The sequence below is a fragment of the Argentina silus genome (assembly GCF_951799395.1).
Source record: "Argentina silus genome assembly, chromosome: X".
Lineage (NCBI taxonomy): Eukaryota > Metazoa > Chordata > Actinopteri > Argentiniformes > Argentinidae > Argentina > Argentina silus.
This window is the reverse complement of record NC_139653.1, coordinates 15,529,906-15,552,894: the sequence shown is the minus strand read 5'-3', so window position 1 is coordinate 15,552,894 and position 22,989 is coordinate 15,529,906. Positions and strand designations below refer to the sequence as shown.

The window sequence follows — 22,989 nt, the reverse complement described above, 5'->3', positions numbered from 1 at the left end:
AAGTTGTACTGTAATGCCCACTCGAGTACTCATGCCCAACCCTACTTACTGTATGGTGAAGCGTCATTGAGTTTGAGTTTGGAGGCAGAGTTTGAGTTTTAGGTTGTTTTAGTTTTATGGACAAATCTCACATGTTTTCCATAAAAGCACATCCTTCTTTGAGCAATAATTCAATGTTGTAGTACAGTACAGCAGAGACACATTTTTGAATAATCCACTCAACTTGGTTGAGTTACATGTTGGCCAACTACTGTGTTGTGAAAATGCTTACAGTAGACATCTAAAGAACAGACGGATCAAAGACTGGCCTGTTAAACAAATAAACAAACAACAAAGATAGGACACCACAGTAAATTATCCTGTACTCTGACCTCTGGTGTGAAAGAAGCTCAAGCTGGATACTCTCTCTTTTAGCTGGGGCTTAAATGTTTCCAAGGAGCCATCATCAATAGTAAAATATACAGTATTAGATGTAGGCTGGATACAAATAGATACAAGTATCATGAAGGTTATGAGGATAGTGACTCATTTTACAATGTTCATAAATAAATGGTAACCGCAAATCACTTATGCTATTGCCAGTAATGCTCTCTTACATCTAAGAATCTCATCATCACTTAATTACATTTGTGTTGGTGTATGGTATGCTTTGTTTACCATTTCTTTAATAGATGTTCCACTGAATAAATTGTACCTCAAAAGCACATCAAATTTCCTTAAATTATAGAATTATTATAGAAAAACTTGGTTGTGGGAAAATTATCATTATTTATTCCAAAGATGACCAATGTTTCCAAGAAGTTCAAATAACCACCTTACTTGGAATAAGGATCTAGTAAAAAAGTACTATGAGGTCAAAGTAAATATTTTCTCAGCTTTTATTTGATGGTATTTTTATACATATTGGTTTTACCATTCATAAATTACAACACTTTTTATCCATAGTCCACCTATTTTAAGGTACCCAAAAGTAATGGGACAATTGGCTTGACAGGTGTTTCTGGTAAGGAAGGTGTCTTCCGTCACATCATTTGTACAGACATACGAGAGCTGTCAATGTATGGTATTGATTCTAGGCTTTGGATTTGCCTTTGGAGTTTGCTATAGGTGTCTGACAACATGAGGACCAAAAACGTGTCAATGAATGTCAAGGAAGCTATTATTAGGCTGAAAAAACAAAAGAAAAAAATTATCAGAAACTGCACTGCAAGAAAAAAGGATGGTCTAGTTACAGTTTTCTAAAAAGTACCTAAAAAGCCTCCAGTGGTCTGGAAAATGGTATTGTGGACAGATAAGATGAATTTTATCATATTATCATCACCAGAGTGATCACAAGAGGAAAGCTTGGAGAAAAAATGATCTGCCCAAGATTTACAGCATACCACCTCATCTGTGAAACATGGTGCAGGGTGTGTTAGGTTTGGGCATGTTTTAAATGTTGGGCATTTGATAAATCTGTCCCATTACTTTTGGGTGTCCTGGAATAGGGGGAGTATGCATAAAAAGTGGTGTAATTTTGGAATAGTGGAACCAAAATGTATTGATTTCTAATCCAAACTTTGGAGTGTAGAGCCAAAAGAAGAAAAAATATGCTTCACTGTCCCATTACTTACGCAGGAAACTGCATATCCTTTCAACTGTTTTATTTCAAGGTTTGCAGATATTGATAACAAATGTACATTTTGTGATAGTGGACCTGAGACTCTAATGCATTTATTCTTTAGTTGTACTTATACATTTTGGACGGGCTTGGTGGAATATATAGTTGTTCAAACTGGTCTTACATCTATAAATATACATATATAAACATACATACATGTGTAAATGAAAATTCCCTGAAGTTTACAATCAACCTTATGATCTTGATTGGTCAGTTTCATATCCACAAAACTAAATTTCTTTAAAGTCTAAGCCTTTAAAGTTTTATTGATTTATTTTGTTTAATTGGATCACAGATGTATTCAAAGCAAAACAAAGGTGGCAACTGTACAATTATATGATTCATTATTTACTGAATTAGGCATGTCACTATGTCTGTTTCTTAAAATATTGTTGTATGACTGAGTGTCTGAAAGATTGTAATCATTGTTTTTTTATGTTAACAATTAAAATGACTTCTGAGCAAAAGCCAATGCAATAATCACGAGGCACAGTCGCACTCTTGTCCTGAAGTGGCAGCCTATGTCTTTGACGTTGACATTAGAATTACCCAACAGAATACAGTACAGTAGCCTACGACTCCAGAGAAGCCGACACAGCTGCTTTGCGTTCCCCTTTCCAAATGCTTCCGCTGTCATCTTAAAGATACACACACACAGTATCACAGGACTCGTCGCAAGTGTTATAATTCTTTTAGGAGGATACACTGAGAAAGAGAGAGTCCGAATTGTGATAGGCTGGGCGTATCAGAATGACCCTGATTCGCTGTTGTCTCTGGATCCTTTCTCGCCCGCTCAAAGCCTTTGCCTGCTCATTGATATGATTGTCATTTTGTGCTCTTACAGCAGCGACAGTCGGTGCTCGATTATTTTCGACTGCAGAGACCATGGCAGATGCAGAGGATAATGTTACAATTCCTGAGTTCAACAGTCTTCTTCGAATGGATCCCTATCTCAAACAGTACGAAAAGGACTTCCAGAGGAGGTAAAAAAGGCTTTTTCAGCGGTAAAACGCGCAGCTTGCTGCTCGAGCGCATTCCATATGCTGTGCACAACAGTACATAAGCTGGCATCAGTGTCTATCCGTAATAATGCACAACACCAGAGAAAAAAATATTTTTAAAACATTAAATCGCCTTCTAGTAATATAATAAGATATAATATGCACTGTATTGCTGCATAGCGGTCGCATGAGGTTAATTTGCGCCTCCATCATGTTCCTCCATTATTCTGTCGTAGTTTACAATAAAGTATTTTCCGTTTCTTTGCATTTTCAAAATGACAAATGTTTTGACCGACGTCATCAGAGACGGTACTCCACAAATATATTAGTCGCAATAGTCAGCAGCAGCCTAAGTGATAAGTAGGCCCTATGGTGTACTCACTTCCTCCTATTGTTTGACAGTTGCAATCCCCAGGTCAAGTGATGCCTACATACCAGCTGAGGAGATGCCCTGTGAGTGTGCGTGAGCACACTATTTTTGGCATTATACATTGTTAACTACAGCAGGACTGATGGCTATGATGTGCCTATCATGTGTTGCAAGTGCAACCATAGAAGGATATGTCTATAAGGTTAAAACATAAAATCCAGGCCTATGTTGCCACATACAGCAGGTTACACCCCAATAAAAGCATATGGATTTTACAGATAAAAAAAAGTGTTCTGATCAATCTCCCAGGTCATATCATCCGGATTTAGGAATAAGTCTACTGTAAATTATTTTATGTTTCTCCTGAGCTATTGTGTAGAATAGCAAACACACAGTAGGCCTACTGTAAGGTAAGTCATCTATGGAATAATCTATTTGAATTGTAATGGTAATGGTTTATCTTACAGTCCTACATATTTGGTAGTTACAGCACCTGGGCTGGTGGTTACCTAGAAAGTACATGGTAGCAGTGTAATTACAAATGTTTTATCCAATAATTACTTTTTGGTCATTCTGGGATTCCAGTAAGTATGCCAGTTCAGCAGTTGCTCTCAAGTAGTTGTCAAGTTATTAGGCTACTTGTAAGATAAAGTTAGTAAATTCATAAAAGATGAATAAGGGTTATGTTATTCCTAAAAACTATTGGTATGTTCATTGTATAGGTTGAGACCCAGTTTATTGATCAACCAGAAAGAACCATATGAATTACGTGCAGCTTTATAGATATAGACCTAACCAAGGAGATGTCCATGTGTGAAGAAGAGAGACAGCTGTAACCTGTGAAATGCTATAATAAGCTTTAAAAGTGACCACCTAGGAGAGACCATATGCATTCAGTCACAAATTGCACTGTGTCTGTTTCTGATCCCAAAGTAAATTAACTGCAGTTGAAATGTATAAATCCCAGGTTCACTGACTATTTTAATACCCTAGGGATGCTAGGCTAATTTACACAAAACCCATTCGCGGGAGCTTTTGTTTTCTATGCTTGAATAAGGAAACCATGCAAGATATCAGAATTATTTGTTTACCATATTGTTTTCATCCTATGCAGTGTCTACATTATTTACAGAGCTCAGTACTAAGTGAAAGAATAGGGTCTTGTGTTTGCTGAGTTAGAGTGGAACACAATGGTTTGGACAGAACTGAGGTGAACTCACCCTGCTGTGGTTATTTGTGGTGAATGGCACTTCAGTGACCCCCTGTTGGCAACATTCACAGTCAAAAGTAAATAGATGGAATTCGAAAGTCAAAAGACTGAGGTGCCCCATTTTAGATGTGATTGTACGGGCTTGTTATTTCACGTCATTGACATAAAAGACAGAGGCTAATCTCTAAACTATCTCAACTAAACCAATACAGTTTGGTATGCAATGTATGTTCATTGGTAAGTTCGTAACAGTATTAGTCCCTACCTACAACATTTTGATGGAAAGGGCTACTCGCTTTGCATTTGGAGTATGTGAGCAGAGTGCTGGGCTGGCCTTGCAGAGGGATGAGCATGTCAGCTCCATTTCAGACACAGCTTGGGTTTGTTGGGCTCCACTGAGCCTCCGACGTGTTTCAAACACCTGTCTGGCTGATAAAAAAGCCACACATAAATTATTTTACATATAGAAGCACTGCTGTGATCAAGTTATTTCTTGATCAGAACCTTGTGTGCTAAGCCCCAGGGCACAAACACCATATCATGAACAGAAGCATGGAAATCAACAGCTTTTGCAGGCCATGAGGTGTCATGCTGTGCCTCTCACTGTGTGGCTCAGCGCTAAGAATTCGGATGGCTTATAAAAATAGACACTATGACCATACTGACTGATTCCTCACATGTCATGGTTGAACCCCACATTTTTGCAGTTTGGTTGAACTGTGGTTTTGAAGTCAGTTAAATGTAGAGATGAATTGTAGAAATTTGTTTTGTGTCATTTAGTCTTTACTTACAGTACACTTATCTGACTTACGTGCTCATTGTCAAGCTTCATGCTTGCTATGGCAGTTTTTAATTTCCCGCTAATTTATTATTTATTATTGTTTTATTCCATATTTTACCTGTAAGTTGACTGAGAATATGTTCTCTTTGCAGCAACGACTTAGGGAATGAGTTGCAGGGGAAAGGAGAGGGGATGAATGAGCCAATTGAAAGCAGGGGATGATTAGGTGCCATGATAGTATGAGGGCCAGATTGGGAATTTAGCCAGGACACTGGCATTAACGCGCCTACTCTTGTGATAAGTGCGACTCGGGAGTCGGGACCTCAGTTTTAACGTCCCATACGAAGGATGGATTTGAAGGTCACCAAAAATATCATATAGTTTCATATAGTTTATATGAAAATATAAACTACCTATTTAGTGTCTTTAGTGCACACTTAAGACAAATAAAGACACTAATGCATGGCTAACTGATAATGTTTGAAAGGCACCTTTCTTAGAACCCATAGCACAGTCCTTGAATGTCACCTTAGGACGCCAGCATAGAATGCCTTGATCTGGTGTAAGATACCGGTATGTAATACTGTCCCTGACATCTCTTCTCCAGAAAAAGACCTGGATGTTTATCCAACTGTTGCAGCCATATACTCTAGAAAAGACCTGTGAAGACAACCATGTGAGACTATTTTTGGCTTGTACCTTTTTTAATTGGTAAGGCGCTTGCCAAGATTTTGGAGGGGTTTTAAATGTGCGCATTAAAACAATTTAAATCCACCTTCACCTTGGCGGTCTGAATCCTTGCGAGCTAGTGGAACTTCGGGCAGCTGATAGGAAATGGAAGAAAACTGACCGTCCTGATGACCTAACCTCTTCTTCATCATTTCTCCTCCTCTGCATCTGCTGCTAAAGCTTAATTCTACCATAAAATTCAATCTTCTGCCTCTGACCCGAGGAAACCATCAACCCACCTTCCCCTACACCTCCCTCCTTCTTCTCTGCTGTTGACTTTGTCACCTACTTTATAAAGAAGGTTGATGACATTAGCAGCTCTTTCACTCAACCTCTTGCTATTATTACTACCACTTCTTCCAAACCCACTATGCTACCCTCTGTCTCTGGTTTATCATCTCTTTCCCCTCTCTCCCCTGATGATGTCCTAAAATGACTCATCCAATCAGGCAATTGGTTCTTCTCCAGTCCATCTGGAACAACCTCCTTACCACACTCATCAATTCCTCCCTGACCACCAGCTTTGTCAGAGTCTCTTCTCTTCTCCAGGATCCAACACTTGACCCATCTGTTGGCCTTTATCCCTTCTTTCCTTCTAATCTAAAACTCTTGAACGTGTTCTCTGTAACCAACTCTCGCATCTCTTTCAGAACAATTTCCTTGACCGACATCACTCCTCTGTTCTCATTCTTCTGGACTTGTCTGCTGCGTTTAACACAGAAAACCACCAGATTCTTCTCTCCACCCTCTCAGAGCTAGGCATCTTGGGCTTTGCACTCTTCTGGTTTGTATCCTACCTGGCCAATCACTCATACTAGGTAATGGGGAAAGGGTCACCTCATCTCCCGCCTAGACTACTGCAACTCACTTCTGGCTGGGTTCCTCGCCTCCGCCATCAGACCTCTGCAGCTCTCCAGAATGCTGCAGCCCGTCTGATGTTAAATCTCCCCAAATTCTCCCATGTCACCCCCTCCTCCACACCCTTTACTGGCTCCCAGTAGCAGCTTGCATCAGATTCAAGACCCTGGTGCTTGCCTACACGGTGGTAAAGGGAACAGCCCCTCCCTATCTGCAAATAATGGTCAAACCCCAGCCAGATCACTCTTCCGTTCTGGCTGCTAGGCACTGCTATCTCTACAAGGATGTAGTGGTCACTCTTCTCTGTCTTGGCACCCCAGTGGTGGAATGAACTTCCCACAACTGTCAGCACGGTAGAGTCACTACCTATTTTCCACCGTAGACTAAAGACCAATCTCTTTAAGCTACACCTGGGCTCCTCCTCCTTGACCTATCCACCCCCTAACCTATTGTACATTACTTGAACTTATATATTATATTTTAATTTTGGTATTTTAATTTTTTTAAATTTATTTTTTTAAACCTGCCTTGCTTTCTTCCTTTCTTTAGCACTGACTGCCAATGGCACTTGTTCTTATTAAAGGTTTTACTTACGATCACTGATGTATAGTTGATTCACTTAGACACATGTACCCATTGTAAGTCACTTTGGATAATCTTTCAAACTTGTGATTGTATCTCTCAATGTTGGCCACTGCTATCATTCATATGTCATATGTCATATGTAACTCCTTGACAAGTGTGTAGCTAGCCTAAGCTTCCTCGTAACACCCTATTCTAATTACCTGCTTTGCCCATTGAGGTGAAAAACAGATCTCTCCCACGATAATCAGTTTGGGTGTCCTAATCAGCTGCATCTGTGAAAAGGCTCTGCGTCAACTACTGTAAGCTGTCAAGTGGGTTAACAGACGTGCTGTTTCTATTTCAGATGCTCGCACCGGGTACTTCCATCCATTGTGGTTTGTTTTGGTGTTGTCTTGCTGTGCCATCTGACAGATCATATCAAGACAGCATCCATAGCTTGCAGCATGTTGGCGTACACAACAGAGTATATTAGGATGCGAACAGCTGGTGTCCACCAAATACGTAATGCATTTGAGGTATGTTATTTTTGCCAGATATCTAGCCCCTCTTGTTCTATTCTCGATGCATATGTTATTTGCAAGGTTACAGAACGGTTTCCTCCTCCACATATCGTACATATACTGACATCACAAAACACAGGAGACAAATTCAATAGATTTATTGTCTGCCTAGGCAGAAATCACATTCAGAGGTAAATATTAGCATCCTGAGACCCATCATATAAATATCTCGCTATCTGGATTGATGACAAGCTATCATTTAAAACACATATAGATGTACTTTAAAAGAAACAGAAAATTAAATAAGGCTTCTTCTATAGAAACAAGGCCTGTTTCACGCTTGAAAACCTTCATGGCCACTTTGGATTACTGGCGATATAGTATTTTTTTTAGTTATTTAACCTTCTCAGTCAACTTACAGGTAAAATATGGAATAAAACAATAATAAATAATAAATTAGCGGGAAATTAAAAACTGCCATAGCAAGCATGAAGCTTGACAATGAGCACGTAAGTCAGATAAGTGTACTGTAAGTAAAGACTAAATGACACAAAACAAATTTCTACAACGGGAAGACACACTGAGAAACAGTGAAATACAGAAATCAATACATCATATAAAACCACAATATATCAGGAGAAACAATCACATCCTTCATCAAATAGGTCCTCAATCAACACCCTCAACTCCCAGAGCGGCACCAGAACAACCAACTGAAATGTTTTTTTGTAGATTGTTCCAGCAGTGAGGTGCACCATAACTAAAAGTGGATTTCCCCAATTCGGTAGAGATCCGAGGAACCTCAAGAGTTAACCAACTCTAAGAACGAGTTAGGTAATTGATGTTATTTCAATAATGAGGTTAGGTAAGCCAGAGTTTATGCAGTAGGGCTTTATACACAAAAAGGGAGTAATGAAGAAATCTACAGGACTTTAACGAGGTCCAGCCAACCTTTTGATAAACTATGCAATGATGAGTATTAAAACGATCACCTGTGATAAAGCGAAGGGTGCTATGGTAGAGGGCATCCAAAGGATTAAGAGTAGTGGCTGCTGCACTTCAGTAGATGACATCAACATAATCAAGCACTGGCATAAAGGTTGATTGCACAATCCGCGTTCTGCTGTTCAGGGAATGGCAAGATCAATTCCTATAAAAGAAGCCCACCTTAAATCTTAGCTTTTTAACAAGCTCCTCTGTATGTTTTCGGAACATCAAGTCTTTGTCAAATCAAATGCCCAGGTATTTATAAGTGGGGGCTCAATGGGGGCACTAACCCAAAGTACTAATAGGTAGGTAGGTAATGGTTGACCATATCGAATGCCTTGGAGAGATCTATAAATAAAACAGTACAATGTTTTTTTCCCCCGATCTAGGCAATTTAACACATCATCTAAGACAAGTGTAGCAGCTGAGACTGTGCTATGACCAGGTCCAAAGCCAGATTGGTGCACATATAGAATAGAATGGGAAGATAAAAAGGTTCTTAGCTGGGAGTTGACCAGGGACTGGTCGAAAGGCAAGATAGCTTGGATATTGGGTCACCACCTTTAGGGCTGCCTCCCAAACCTTGGGGATCACACCTGAGATAACAGTCAGATCAAAAAATATGTGTCAATGACTCCACAATCGGGGGGCGAAAGCTGCAATATGCCTGGATCAAGCAGATCAGCCCCAATGGAAAATGTTACTTTGTCAATTTTAAGCAGGGCATCTATCAGAAGGAGAAAATTTTTGAAATTAAAACAAAGATTTGTGAGTAGTTGACTAATCTCCCATTGAGCCAACTGGGGACTGGGAGATGGAAGCACAGTCGACCGTCTGACCAGGGTCAGCCTAATCACCATTTCTCTCAAATAAAAAGCCTGCCGAGATAAAATGCTGATTAAAGGCATTACTTATCCACATTTTCTCTGTAATGAGGCCAGAGTCTGACAACACTTGTTTAGGTAGGGAGGAGGAGTAAGTTCCATGCTTCAGGGCGATAATTGTTTTCCAAAATTTTGTAGGATCACTAGCAGAATCTGAGATAGCACTTAGGAAGTAGCTTGATTTAGCTACCGAGTCTGTTTTTCAAGCTTTGGCTCAGGCCTGGTTTCTCAACAAAAGGAGATCTGAAAGTTCTGTGGAATACCAATGATTTGTTCTGTTCTTAATTGTAAGGCATTTAAAGGAGGCATGTTTGTCTGTCAAAGATATAAATATAGATTAGAAATATTCTAGAGCCAAATCGTTTTTCAGTTATGCAGCTGATAAAGGGAAAGATTCGACCAATAAAGATTATGGAAAACACCTTCCTCACTAAAATGTTTAAAATACGTTTTTGTAAGGAAGTGTGGAGCAGATTTTTTCATCGTTTCATCTCTAATACAGGTCATTAGGAAAAACACCACTGGCTATATATTTATAAGGCCTATTTGTTAGGATGAGGTCGAGCAGGATGGATTTATCTGGATTTTTCAAATTAGGCTGTGTTGGTTTTGAGATTAACTGTGATAGTTGTAAACCATAGGTGTTTGATTTTATCTGAGTTTTGAGACAACCAGTCTAGGTTAAAATCACCTAGTATTTCTACTTCAGAACGTACATAGGAGGAGAGAAGTGCAGCTAAGTTATCAAGGGCACTGTGATCACCAGATGGTGGCTGATACACTCACATCATAGACAGCTTAGAGTTATGTCCAAAACACACACTTAGGACTAAACATTCATATTGATTTGGTACAGTAGAGGACAGCAGAACAGATGCAATAAAACCGTTTTTTACAAAAAAATAGCCACCTTCTCTGTCTGTCCTAAATATGGAATAGTCATTTAAGGATACATCATTGTCAGGCACTGACAAATTTAGCCATGTTTCAGAGATCATACAAATGTCTGGGTGTGTCTGCTGATCCCATATGTTGATAAAGTCAATTTTATTTCTTAGGCTACAGGCATTTAATTGTAGTAGTCCAAACCCATTTCTCATTTTAAAATCGCCTGGTGTTTCTAGTGTGGGTAACTCCCCTGAAGCGTAGGCCAATTTGCGAGCCTGTACTGGAACAGGTTTTATTGGCAATGAGGGAAATGGATTGGGGTTACCTTAACAGGGCTAGGACTAGTGCCCCCTCACCACTTTAACACCTTCTCCATATTGTCAGATAGGATCTCTGCTCCTCTTCTGTTTGGGTGCTGTTATGGAAAATACATTGATAGAACTATTTTCAGGTTATACACTTTCATATGACTGATACAACTTGTGTAAATACTGTGATTACATTTTCTCTTGCCACACCTCTAAAGTTCTATAGCCATTGTTCTGAGAAACACTGTATAATTTACCATATGAACAGCAGTGGTTTCGAAGGGAGTGGTGAGGGAGCGCAGTAATGGGGGAACAGACATATCTTGCCGATAGGTGTGAAATGTTGAACGCTGATTGATCAGTACGAAAGCGCCAATTGATCAGTCAGAAAGTCTCCCCATTGTTCATTCTCTCCCACCCTCTCTCACGTAAACACAAGCCCATCAGCCGATAGCCTTGGCGGCGCCTACCATTATGTTTAAACTGTATAAAAGACAACCCTGATAATCGCCTCTTCAGACTTGTGCTGAACAGACCCCTGGATCTACGCTGGGCTGCTGTTACGCTCTTGTCTCTTGTTTGCAAGCAATAAATACCGGACTCAGATATTGTGGCCACTCAGGACTTGTTTCTTGATTCTTACCTCCGAAGAGCTGAAGTTCAGAGTGGTAAATCCTAGACTTCCACCAAAGTGCACTCCGTCATGCTTAAAAAATGTCGGTCTCTATCCGCTATATCCTCATTAAAACCTCTTGATGCAGTATTTCATAGTGCCCTCCACTTAATTACGGGAGACAAATTTAACACACATCATTGCCATCTCTATCAGAAAGTAGGTTGGCCATCCCTCGCTCGGAGGAGAAAAGGGCATTGCCTTCAGTTTATTTAAAAAGGCCTCTTACAAAAACAATCTACATCACATCACTGCTAAATTATAGAAACACTAGTTATTCCACCCGATCACAGGAGTGGTTAGTTCTTGAGGTCCCGCATGTTTCCACCAATGCTGGAAAAACAGCTTTTAGCCAGCATGGTCCGAAAAAGTGGAACGAACTCCAAGCAATACTAAAACTAGACTACCACTTGGGCATTTTAGGTTGGTCTTAATATATATATATTTCACCAGCACAATGTAATCGCAAAGACTTTGATGGATCTGGTGGAAATCACATGCCATCCGTACACTGTAGGTGAAGGTCCGTTAATTCATACTGAATACAAAAATATGTGAGTCCGAATGTGGCATTTTTGGAGAGAAAAGTAGGGTAATATGCAACCAATCACCTGTAGAAAGTGTATCAAATTATACCTACCCTCAAAGTGGTACTTTACATGCAAGTTGTGTTCTGTATCACATTGTTTATGTTTGTCTTGTGGTGAGAATGAGTTCAATTTGGCCTAACTCGAGTAAGATTTGTTTAAAATAATTTGATTACCAACAACTAAGGAATGAAAATTTCAGACTGCGCTGAGAAAGAGAGTGTTGGTAAAATGTTGTAGAGACAGTGTTTCTGTAGAAATTGTAGGAGTGTCAGCAGCAAATTTGGGGGAAAGGCCACACAGAACATAGAGGCTGCCCTAATTGCTTGCTCATTATTACTAATAAGCAGGTATGTCAAAGTTTGATTTTGTGTAGCTTCAAGTTTGGAAATCGCTGTGTAAGAAATCAGTTGTGTTTTTAAAAGTCACCTTGAATGTCTGATTGTGATGCATGTCCTCGTCTCCTTGCTCTAATCATGTGTGGGACAGGAGTCTATAGATATATGCAGACAGAATATTGCATCCCTACTGGATGACACCCAGCTATTTCCTGTAGTCCAACCCCCCTACAACACGTTTGTTATAATCATAGGCATGACTTTCCTATTAATGCTGTGGCAGTGAGGACCTGACCTTAAATGAATCCTCCTCTCCAGAATATACATGAAATTGTGACACTGGGGGTATGAGGCTGCATCAATTGGGTTTCAAAGTTTACGTTTGGCAAGTGCTGTCTATATCCTCTGTGCTCAACGTGGGGAGCAGCTGCTAAGAAATTTGGCTGTTTCTTCACCCCATCATCACCAGCCCCAGGGCATTCACAGGCCAGTCTGAGCTTGGCTACAGGGGAGAGAGTGCACTTAACTTAGCTGGCTGGAAGAGGCTCACTGTACCAGGGAAATCTGATTGGACACCAGCTGGCTATGGAAACTTAAGTGAGATTAATTGTATAAAGTTATAGTTTATTCTCTCAGGTTGAAAGTAACAGAAATTAGCTAAAGGCTTATCTCACAAGACTTAGATTTGCAGCCTTGTGGATATGCTAGAGACAAGGTGGTAGAGGGACCTCTCCAATGATTGGCATACTTGGGTTGCTCATGAACAGCAATAATTTAGTCCTCAATTATTCTGAATTTGTGCACTATTATCTTCACATGCACATGTAAGGAGAGAATGAAGCAGAAAGACTAACATTTTCTCCACAATTAATTCAAAGACAGTGTGCCTTACCTAATCTTTAATTGTTTTACCTGATCCATTAACTGTCTATATTTCAATGTCATACTAACTTTTGTTTCTATGTAGAACCAGAATGTTGATTGTGAAAACTGCTAGAACTACTGTAGGCTAAGTGAGGCTGATAGCACAGCGCTTTTACCAATTTCTAACTAAATGGTATATTGTAAAAAAAATTACTTTGTATCATATCAACCATATGTACTGTCCTTGGAAATAAGTGCAGTATGCATCTTCTTTGCTACTCCATAGACAGAGAGGAGGTGTTTAAACAACAAGCACTGTTGATTATCCCTGTGCTTCTGTAACCTCAAACCTAATTGTTTAAGTTTAGCAAAACCGTCTCGGTTACTCTTAAGGCCTCTACAAGGTTCTGCTACACACAACCTGTGTGAACACCACTGTTACTGGTGATGTCATTTTGTACACACTTCTGGTGGCTTTCATATTACCAATTACATAATTAATGGTTGAGAACAGCTGCAGTCAAAGTAGGGTAGCAGAAGTCAGGCTGTACTGTAGGCTAGTGGCTAGTTAACAGACAAAGCTAACTAGCTAGCTAGTAAACAAAAGCTGCCTGTATTTACCTCAGGATAGTTTGTCTCAGTCTCCCAGTGCTTTATTAATACTTCCAGCCAGGAGAGCGTGAAAAAGGTGGACTTTATTTGATTCCCAGCCACAGCTCCACTTTTCTTTGTTTTCTCCAGCTTTCTTTTCATTCGCAAACTTTCCACTTCTTTTTCCACTACTGAACTAATTCAGCTCCGCCTTCATTCACTAACTAACCAGTCAATAGTGTGCAACATCTACGCGGCCGGTTGCTCACCGGTCGTGCATCGAGAAATTGAGAGAGGTCCGCGACCCGCTGCGCAACCTCCTCCGCAACAGTTGCTCAACCTTCGCGAACCTACGCAGACCCCTTGTTGCATTGTTGTCGATGAAGCATGATTCAGCCTTCACAAGCCGTAACACCACACTAGCTAATTCCCACTTGCAGACCGTAACTTTAAATGTATTTTGAAATGATCTCAGAAAATAAATAATAAATGATTGACAGAGCTGACCATCTATGTGATTAAAATCATAGTTTAAACCATGTTTATACAGTGTTTGTTTACAATTTAACTAAGCTCATGAGACATTTTATAATGATATTTTTCAATATTCTATGGCTATTTTATAAAAGACCAAAAATGTATTTACCAATCACAGATTGCCCCTTTAAAGATTTGGTGAAAGACATTCTTATGTCTTCAAATGTAGTCCAGTGTGAAAGTAATCTAAGGGAATTCACAAATAATGAGTAGACTGTACATAGGTTTATACAGTATTAACATGATGATACAGTAGGTAGTTATAACCACTTTAAAATATCTATAGCCAGAGCCCCTTGGATATAGAATGGATATACTATTTTTAATATTCATTGCCTGTGTTCTAAACATAGCTGCAGAAGCTTAATAGTCTCACTGTCTCACAGTCTCACTGCCTATAGTCTTTTTGTCTAGGGACATACAGTAAAGACTACAGGCAATACAATCTTTCATTGTATTTACTGTTATTGACAATGCCTGTATCCATTATTTAGTATTTAGTTAATGCTATTATGTTTCTTCTGTTGGTTTGAAGGTATGAGCTGTTTGAGAAGCGGCTCTTCCTCCTGGATGAGGCGGAGGGGGGCTTTGATCAGTTCACACGCAGCTACAGGACCTTTGGCGTGCAGCGGCAGCCTGACAACAGCCTGATCTTTAAAGAGTGGGCCCCGGCCGCTGAGGCCCTCTTTCTCACAGGAGACTTCAGTAAGTATTGTAGCAGCCATACTCATAGAGTCAGCTCTGAGCTGCATCAAGACACAATGTTGGAGACATGTGACATTTGGATTTTCAGAGGAACATTTGAGTTGTAATATCACTTGATTATTACATAGGACTGTTTATGTTTCATCTTTATGGTATGTTACCACAATCAAATATTTTGTGTTTCTCTTGGCTTTAACATCAAAGGACCAAAAAAACATTGAGAGGAGAGAAGTCCAATTACTCCAAGGGTATACAAGTTAGATATACTTGGAATGAGAGTGGATGGTAAATATTGAATACAAATAATGAACACCACTGTTACTGAAGGCCTTTCATTTGAAATTTTGATTTGTTTGTCAATGCTTTATCACCCATTTGATCGTGCCCTTGTACTTTAAGCTCTCTTCCCTTTGGCCCCAACTTTGTAGGTCGCTGTAGATAAAGAATTGGCTGAGTGTTTGTGTTATTTTGTATCCTAAGGCCTTGAAAAGGAGGCTCTTTTTTATTAATGAGCAACTCAAGTTGAAGTTTACTCTTCTTTTTTTCTCTAATTTGCTGTACAGAGTAGACTGGGACATTGAGTTCCGTTGAGTTCCTCCCTCTTCTGTTTACCTGATGGTCCAGAGAACAACCAAGATGACTCAGTCGCTCTAGTCTTTAACAACCAAGATGACTCAGTCGCTCTAGTCTTTAACAACCAAGATGACTCAGTCGCTCTAGTCTTTTAGTCATTCACTTGTTGTGATACACTTGCATACGCCTTCATTATTACATCATTATAGAATGTGTTCTAATGCATAGTAACACTTTTCTTATTGATTTTTAACATTATTGTTAATTGTTTCTTCTTTTCCTCCTTTGACCCAACTAATTTATTATCTTCAATAGAAAATACCTTTTTGTAGATATTTTAATTCCACTAATGCACAAAGTTGCAAATATGCACAATGTAAATATGCATGATTCAAATTTGTGGCCCAATGAAATCACTTAACATGGCAATTAAATATGTTATTGCAACCCCATAAATGAGTAGAGGATTAAAGCGTAATTTCCCAAATAAAAAAAGTATACTTAAGTGTATTGAATAGTGTATAGTGTATTAGTGTATTAAATAGATTAAAGGAGTAATGAAAATGCTTAAAATATATTAATGTCTATACTTACTTAAAGTACTCTAAAGTTGTACTGACGTTGTACTTTTGTGTACTTACTCAAAGTATCCTTTAATTTCATGCCCTTAAATTTGTGCTTTAGTATATTTGTATACTAAACATACAAAAAGTACATTTTTTAAATTATACTTTATTGTCATGTAATTGAATCTGTATTTTAGTATACTTACAAAAAGTATACATTAAAGTAATGTCCATAAATGTGCACTACTTACAAAAAGTCAAACATTGTCATGTTCTTAAATATGGAAGGCAGTATACTGACAAAAAGTATGCTTAATTATATATCTATAAATGTGTACTTCAGTATACTTATAAAATAGTGTACTTGTATTTAATATATTCATAATCCCATACTTATATACAATTATTCTTCATTTCAACAAATGAGACCCTGAGTCTTAGGTAACCTGGTCCTTTAATGCAGTTGCACCTTTAATGGGATCAATTAGAAACTCAGTTTTGCCAAGTAAATATCTTGGTTGTCTTGGGCCAAAAGTAAACCACCTTCAGAAACATTTGATATTTGTAGAATATCCTGTAACAATCCCTATAAGAAAATATGAAGTTAAGAATGTTTAGAATATAATGTTAATATACTTTTAGTATGTTTCATGTCATTTACATATTACCCAGCATTCCTGTCTCAAATGTAAATTTTTGTTAAAAATAACACTTACAGTGTGGTTATTTATTGGATTCAATGCTCATTTTGAGATTAGATTATATATTAATTATGCTACCTTTCAGTTTTGTATACTTTGATTCCCACTATTCCTCAATGATCTGTATTGAGTTGCTAATCATAACTGCAAATAATTAGGATAAATAATTGTATACCAAGACAAGGTATGCCATTCAGCCCTTTGTACAGTATAAAACAGAAGCCTATGGGCCTCTTTGCTTGGCAGTTGACCTGTTGCAAGAGTTATATTGCATGGTGTCATGTTGTGTCTCCTTCAACCTCGATGGGACTTCATGCACTAATAAAGGTTGAATATTAAAATGAAAAAGAACATAAATACCAATAATTAAAATTGGTAGTGACACATTTTTAACACACTTCAAATATGCAGTGCTTTGAATATGACTAACATCACATTCTAAGTGTGTTGAAAGTACATTTCAGATAATCTAAGTATACTTAAATATGAATTAAGAAGGGTCAATTGAACAGATTTCAAATACACTTAATATGCTAAGAACCTACAGAATTTATAATTGTAGTATTGTGGCAAATGGCAGGGAGTGGTGAGGGGAGTGATAATTAAAGGGAGGTATCTTGGAGCCCGCTGGCTCCACCCCCGAGCCTTATATGGACTTCCTGCCCCAAAGAGGCAACCCTGTGGATCATTAAGCCAGCAGGGCTTGAGGGATAAAAGAGGGAGTGGGCTACCCAAAGGGGAGGAAAAGTATCTGTGTGATTACCTGTAGTGAGTTGGACTGCCTCCGAGAGAAGTGTGAGAAAGCATCTGTGTGATTACCCACTGAGACTTGGACATTTGCAACATTTGATGGAGAATGTGGGCACCAAGTTAAATAACTAAACACACGGAGCACAATGGAAGCGTTGGTGAAACAGCTGGTGGAGGCGAACCTAGTGCAGCAAGCTAGGCATCAAGAGCTGCTGGAGGCGCTGACAGCTGCCAATACTGGCGTGGCTGCAGGCACAGCAGTCCCCCGTCCCACCCCCAGTATGTTTATACTGAAGCAGACAGAGACTGACGACATCGAGGCTTATCTCCAGACCTTTGAGAGGACGGCGGTTAGGGAGGAATGGCCCCTAGAAGAATGAGCCAGCCTGCTAGCACCCTTCCTGTCAGGCACGGCACAGAAGGCCTATGAGGATCTGACGGCCGACCAGGCGACGCACTACGAGGGGCTGAAAAAGGAGATCCTGTGCTGGTATGGTTACACCCTGATTACTAGGTTGCAAAGGTTTCATGATTGGGTGTATGATGCTCCAGCGTCCCCCGATTGTAAATGCACGATCTGATTAGGCTGGCTAACTGCTGCACCACTGATGGTCACAGCCATTGAGAAAGTGATCATGGATAAGTTTCTACACTCTCTCCCGTTATAAGCTAATAAGTTAGCAAGCCAAGCCAACCCGCAGTGTGTGGATCAGCTGGTGGAACTGGTGGAAGGCTTTGGAGGTCCTGCGCAGTGGACGACTGCTGAAGGTGGAAGCCACCTCTCACCCAAAGGAGCAGAGAAGGACGGAGGACCATTCCTGGACCCCAGCAAAGGTTGGAGGGACACCAAAAGCCAGCTCCCTGAGATGATGCCCCTTCCTGAACACGGACAGCAAGAAGTGCTACGAGTGTGGCGAGCCGGGACACATCGCCTGGACCTGTCCGAGCCGCGAAGTCCAGATGCCTTCGGCTTCAGCTAGTGAGGTAGCCACCGGCCGTCCCTGCAGGTTGCTGATGGCATGTTGGGCTGAGGAGAGTGGTCCTTCCCCTGTCACCCCGGTAAGAGCCAACAGAAAAGACACCACGGCACTCTTGGACTCCGGGAATATGGTGACCCTGCTCCAACCTTGCCCAGACTTTGCCCAGTCCCGAACCTGACTGACAACAAGGCCATCAAGTGCGTACACGGTGAGACCAAGGACTACCCCATTGCCCTTCTCCACCTACAGACCACAAAGGGACAATACACGGGACCAGTGGGAGTCGTCCCAAACCTGCCTGTGCCGGTCCTTATCGGGAGGTATTCCCCAATGTTCCGCCCACTGTGGGCCAGTATGTCCGGAGACAGGGGAAACTAAGGGAACCCGAAGGGAGGAGGAAGCTGGAGAGGCATGAGGGCCTCCATAAGGAGTGAGGCTCGGATGTGTGGATTACAGGAAGTGGACCACTAGGCCTCAACAGACCCCTGCTCTGAGAGTGACTCAGAGGAAGCAAGATGGAAGGAAGGTGAGGCGAGTCTGGGCAACCAGTTCCCGAGGGACCACAAGGGGGTGCCAGAGCCCACCTCACTAGGGGGCCGGTATCGGGATGGCCAAACTGGAGGATCCCAACCTGGCCAGCGCTCTCCAGCAGATGACCGTGGTGGACGGGAAGCCCATGGAGGGGGTAAGACAGGTCACATACCCCCATTTTGCCATAATAATAAATTGTTGTATCAGGTCATGAAGAACAATGACGAATGTATGGAGTTGTTGTTGGTGCCCAGTCCCTTTGTGCAATCTGTCCTGCAGTTGGCGCACTCCCACCCTCTTGGGGCTCACCAAGGGGTGGAGAAGACCTTATACCTGATCAAGGCCCAATTCTACTGGCCTGGTGTGAAGAGAGCAGTGCAAGATTACTGCTGCAGTTGCCCAGAGTGCGAAAACCACATTTCCACAGCCCCTTAATTCCTTTACCCATTATTTCAGTTAATTTCAGCAGGATCACAATGGACCTGGTGGGACCGCTACCCAAGAGCACCCGAGGGCACGATACATCCTGGTGATACTGGATTATGCCACCAGGTACCCATAAGCCATTCTCCTGCGCACCATGGCTACCAAAGGAATCACCCGTGATTTGGTCATGCTGTTCTCCCCGGTTGGTATCCCTGACGAGATATTAACTGACCAGGGAACCCCGTTCATGTCACAAATCATGAAAGATCTCTGTAAAGAACCGGGATACACCGATCTGCTACAGCACAGCATCATCATCGAGCCCGGGAAAAAGGTGAAGTTGAGACCCTACCGCATACCGGAAGCAAGGAGAGACGCCGTCAGGACCAAGGAGGATCGAGGAGTCGAATAGTGAGTGGTGCAGCCCCATAGTGTTAGTGCCGAAACCAGACCATATGTTTCTGTAATGATTTTAGGAAGCTAAATGAGATATCAAAGTTCGATGCCTACCCCATGCCCCGAATTGATGAACTGCTAGGGACTGCCCTGTTTATCAGCACGCTCAACCTGACAAAGGGTTATTGGCAGGTGCCCTTAGCTCCTGAGGCGCGGGAGAAAACCGCTTTTGCCACTCCTGACGGGGCTAACAGCTAACCCAAGGAAATGTTGGCTCGGCCTGCAGGAGGCTGAGTACCTGGGGTACACCATCGGGAGGGGGATGTGTAAAACCCCAGGTGAAGAAAGTGGAGGTGATACAAGACTGGCCCTGCCCCCTCACCAAGAAGCAGATATGCACATTTGAGGGGTTAACGAGTTATTACCTGAGGTTTATTCCCCACTTTGCCTCCTTAGCCAGCCCCCTGACGGTGCTGGTGACCCTGGACTTCTCCAAACCACTGGTGGTGCAGACCGATGCGTCCGAAACAGGGGTGGATGCCGTCCTATCACAGCTACAAGGAGGTTAAGAACACCCAGTCATGTACATTAGCCGGAAGCTGTTGCTGCGGGAACAAAGATATTCCACTTCACAGTAGAGAAGGAATGTCTAGCGATCAAGTAGGCGCTGGAGATGCTGAAATATCTATTGGGACGGCATTTCACCCTGGTAATGGATCACACATCATTGGTTTGGATGTCACGGAATAAGGACAGTAGCCCGGGTCACCTGCTGGTTCCTCTCCTTACAGCTCTTTGCTTTCTCTGTTGTCCACAGGTCAATGGGAATGCCGATGCCCTCTCCAGGAGGGATGCTCTAGGGAACTAGACTGCCCCTCGCTCCCGGTCGGAGCTGAGGGGGAGGGTGTGTGGCAGACGGCAGGGAGTGGTAAGGGAAGTGATAATGGAAGGGAGATACCTTGCAGCCCGCTGGCTCCACCTCCGAGCCTTATATGGACTTCCTGTTCCAACGAGGCAACCCTTGTATGGACTTCCTGCCCCAACGAGGCAAACCTGTGGATCATTAAGCCACCAGAGCTTAGGGGATAAAAGAGTGGGCTGCCCAAAGGGGAGGAAAAGTATCTGTGTGATTACCCGTAGTGAGTTGGACTGCCTCGGAGAGAAGTGTGAGAAAGTATCTGTGTGATTACCCTCTGTGACCTGTACTGTTGGATTACCCCCACTGTGGATAACGGACCCCCACCCTGGATAACGGACAAAGGACTTTGAGTAAGGATTGTGGACTTTGACTAGATAGCTTCCCCCCCCCCCGGGGAACCCCTAATAAACTTCCCAATTGCATTTGAATTGTACTTTGTGTGTGTGTGTTTATTATCAAAGTTGGTGGCGTGGAAACCCCACACCTTTGAGCCTGCTCCAGTATATTAAATACAACTTAAATACAATTTAAAATGGGTCATTTTAGTATCCTTTAATGAGTATATTTAAACTCAAGTATACTAGAAATATAATACCTAAGTATGCAGTAGATGGTCAGTGAGAAAACAGCATAAATACAGTAGCTTTTCATACACTGTATTGCTGTTCCACTGCTCTGAGAACCAACTCTCTCGCAAACAGAAAACCTGCAGGTTCTGTCAAGGGGAAGAAAACCAAAATAATACTTTCACAGATTGATAGTTAACAAGACCTCAGGTCCATCATTTTGTTTATTGTTTCCATACAATTTTGTGCTTCTTACTTCCACCATCCCTCCTTGCCGTATTTCCCACACCTTTTAAATTATCTACCTATGGCCTTGGGCACTGGCTCCGTCCCAATATTAAATTCTGCCAGAGATAACATTTTGACATGGCTCAGTCATATTATTTGATTTAAATTTCATAGCGAATGTGGAAACAGCACAGCCTTAGCCATGAATATAGCGCAGGTTGGTTGCATAATGGAGTTTTTTCAAAGGTCTTTATGCAAAGGGAATAAATAAATGGGGAAAAAATATTAGAAGCAAAAATATATTAGAAGCTGTTTAGAAGCAAAAAAGGGTGCTGATATGCTTGGTCAGTTATGATTCAGCCGCTGTGATTAATTTTACTTCCTGCAATTATATCATGATCCTTAAAGTGAACAGGCAGGGTAATAATGCCAAAGTGCATTTTCCAAGGCGTTGTATTTTGGGGAAAAAAATTGTAATTGATGGGTAGAGAATTGAATGGAGACCGGGAGATGGACAGATCTCTATCAAAATGTTTCTGTCTTAGCTTAGGTAAGATTTATTGTATATCATATGAAGTTGTAGCTACATACTGAACTTCATATCTTCCATATCTTATTTTGTATCCTAGATGGCTGGGACAATTTTACTCACCCTTACACCAAGAAAGAATTTGGGAAATGGGAATTGAATCTGCCACCGAAACAAGACAAGCTTCCAGCTGTGGATCACAACACCAAACTGAAGGTACATTACAGAACTACGTGTACAGTATTTTTACACTCTCACGAGCAACAGCGGTGTCAGTACATGCCAAGGCTTACTAGTGGCCAGCTAGTGCTCAAAGCCTGGTGCTTCGAGCCTAGTAAACAAGCCCATTTTAATTTCCACAAATGGGCTTTCTATGTAATCTCCAGTTTGTTTACATTCTGCAGTTAGTAAGGTGACAAACTATCACATGTCAAATCCTCATCCTGATTTCCCAACAGGTCCTAGCAACCTGGCAGCCTAACCCTTTACCCTTGTCACTTAGTGTAAAAGTGTAGTTGTAAAAAGCGCTATTAAAATCAATTTGTGTAGTTACAGTGAGATAACTTAGTCATGCCTGTCACCCGCCAATTTCACTAGCCATCTAAAGCACTTAGATGACAAAAATGGCCTCATAAGGACCAAGGGGATAGAGGAGGCTAAAAGCTTGAGTTTTAAGCACCGAATAGGCCTGGAGTAAGCACTGTTGAAACCCGGGAGTGACTGTGGTAAAGTAATTGGCTTTGGTATGCACAGCGTAATCCGCCTACT

At 41.2% G+C, this 22,989-nt stretch overlaps 1 protein-coding gene across 1 annotated transcript in view; it reads left to right on the top strand.

Annotated features, from left to right (window-relative positions):
• The first annotated feature begins 2,518 nt into the window (after window positions 1-2,518).
• gbe1b (glucan (1,4-alpha-), branching enzyme 1b) overlaps window positions 2,519-22,989 on the top strand; it is a 112,083-nt gene continuing 91,612 nt past the window's right edge. The window contains exons 1-3 of the mRNA XM_083695941.1: window positions 2,519-2,643; window positions 14,887-15,056; window positions 22,322-22,437. Of these exons, the coding sequence (XP_083552067.1) occupies window positions 2,546-2,643; window positions 14,887-15,056; window positions 22,322-22,437 (384 nt within the window). The 5' untranslated portion in view covers window positions 2,519-2,545. The remainder of the gene's footprint in view (window positions 2,644-14,886; window positions 15,057-22,321; window positions 22,438-22,989) is intronic.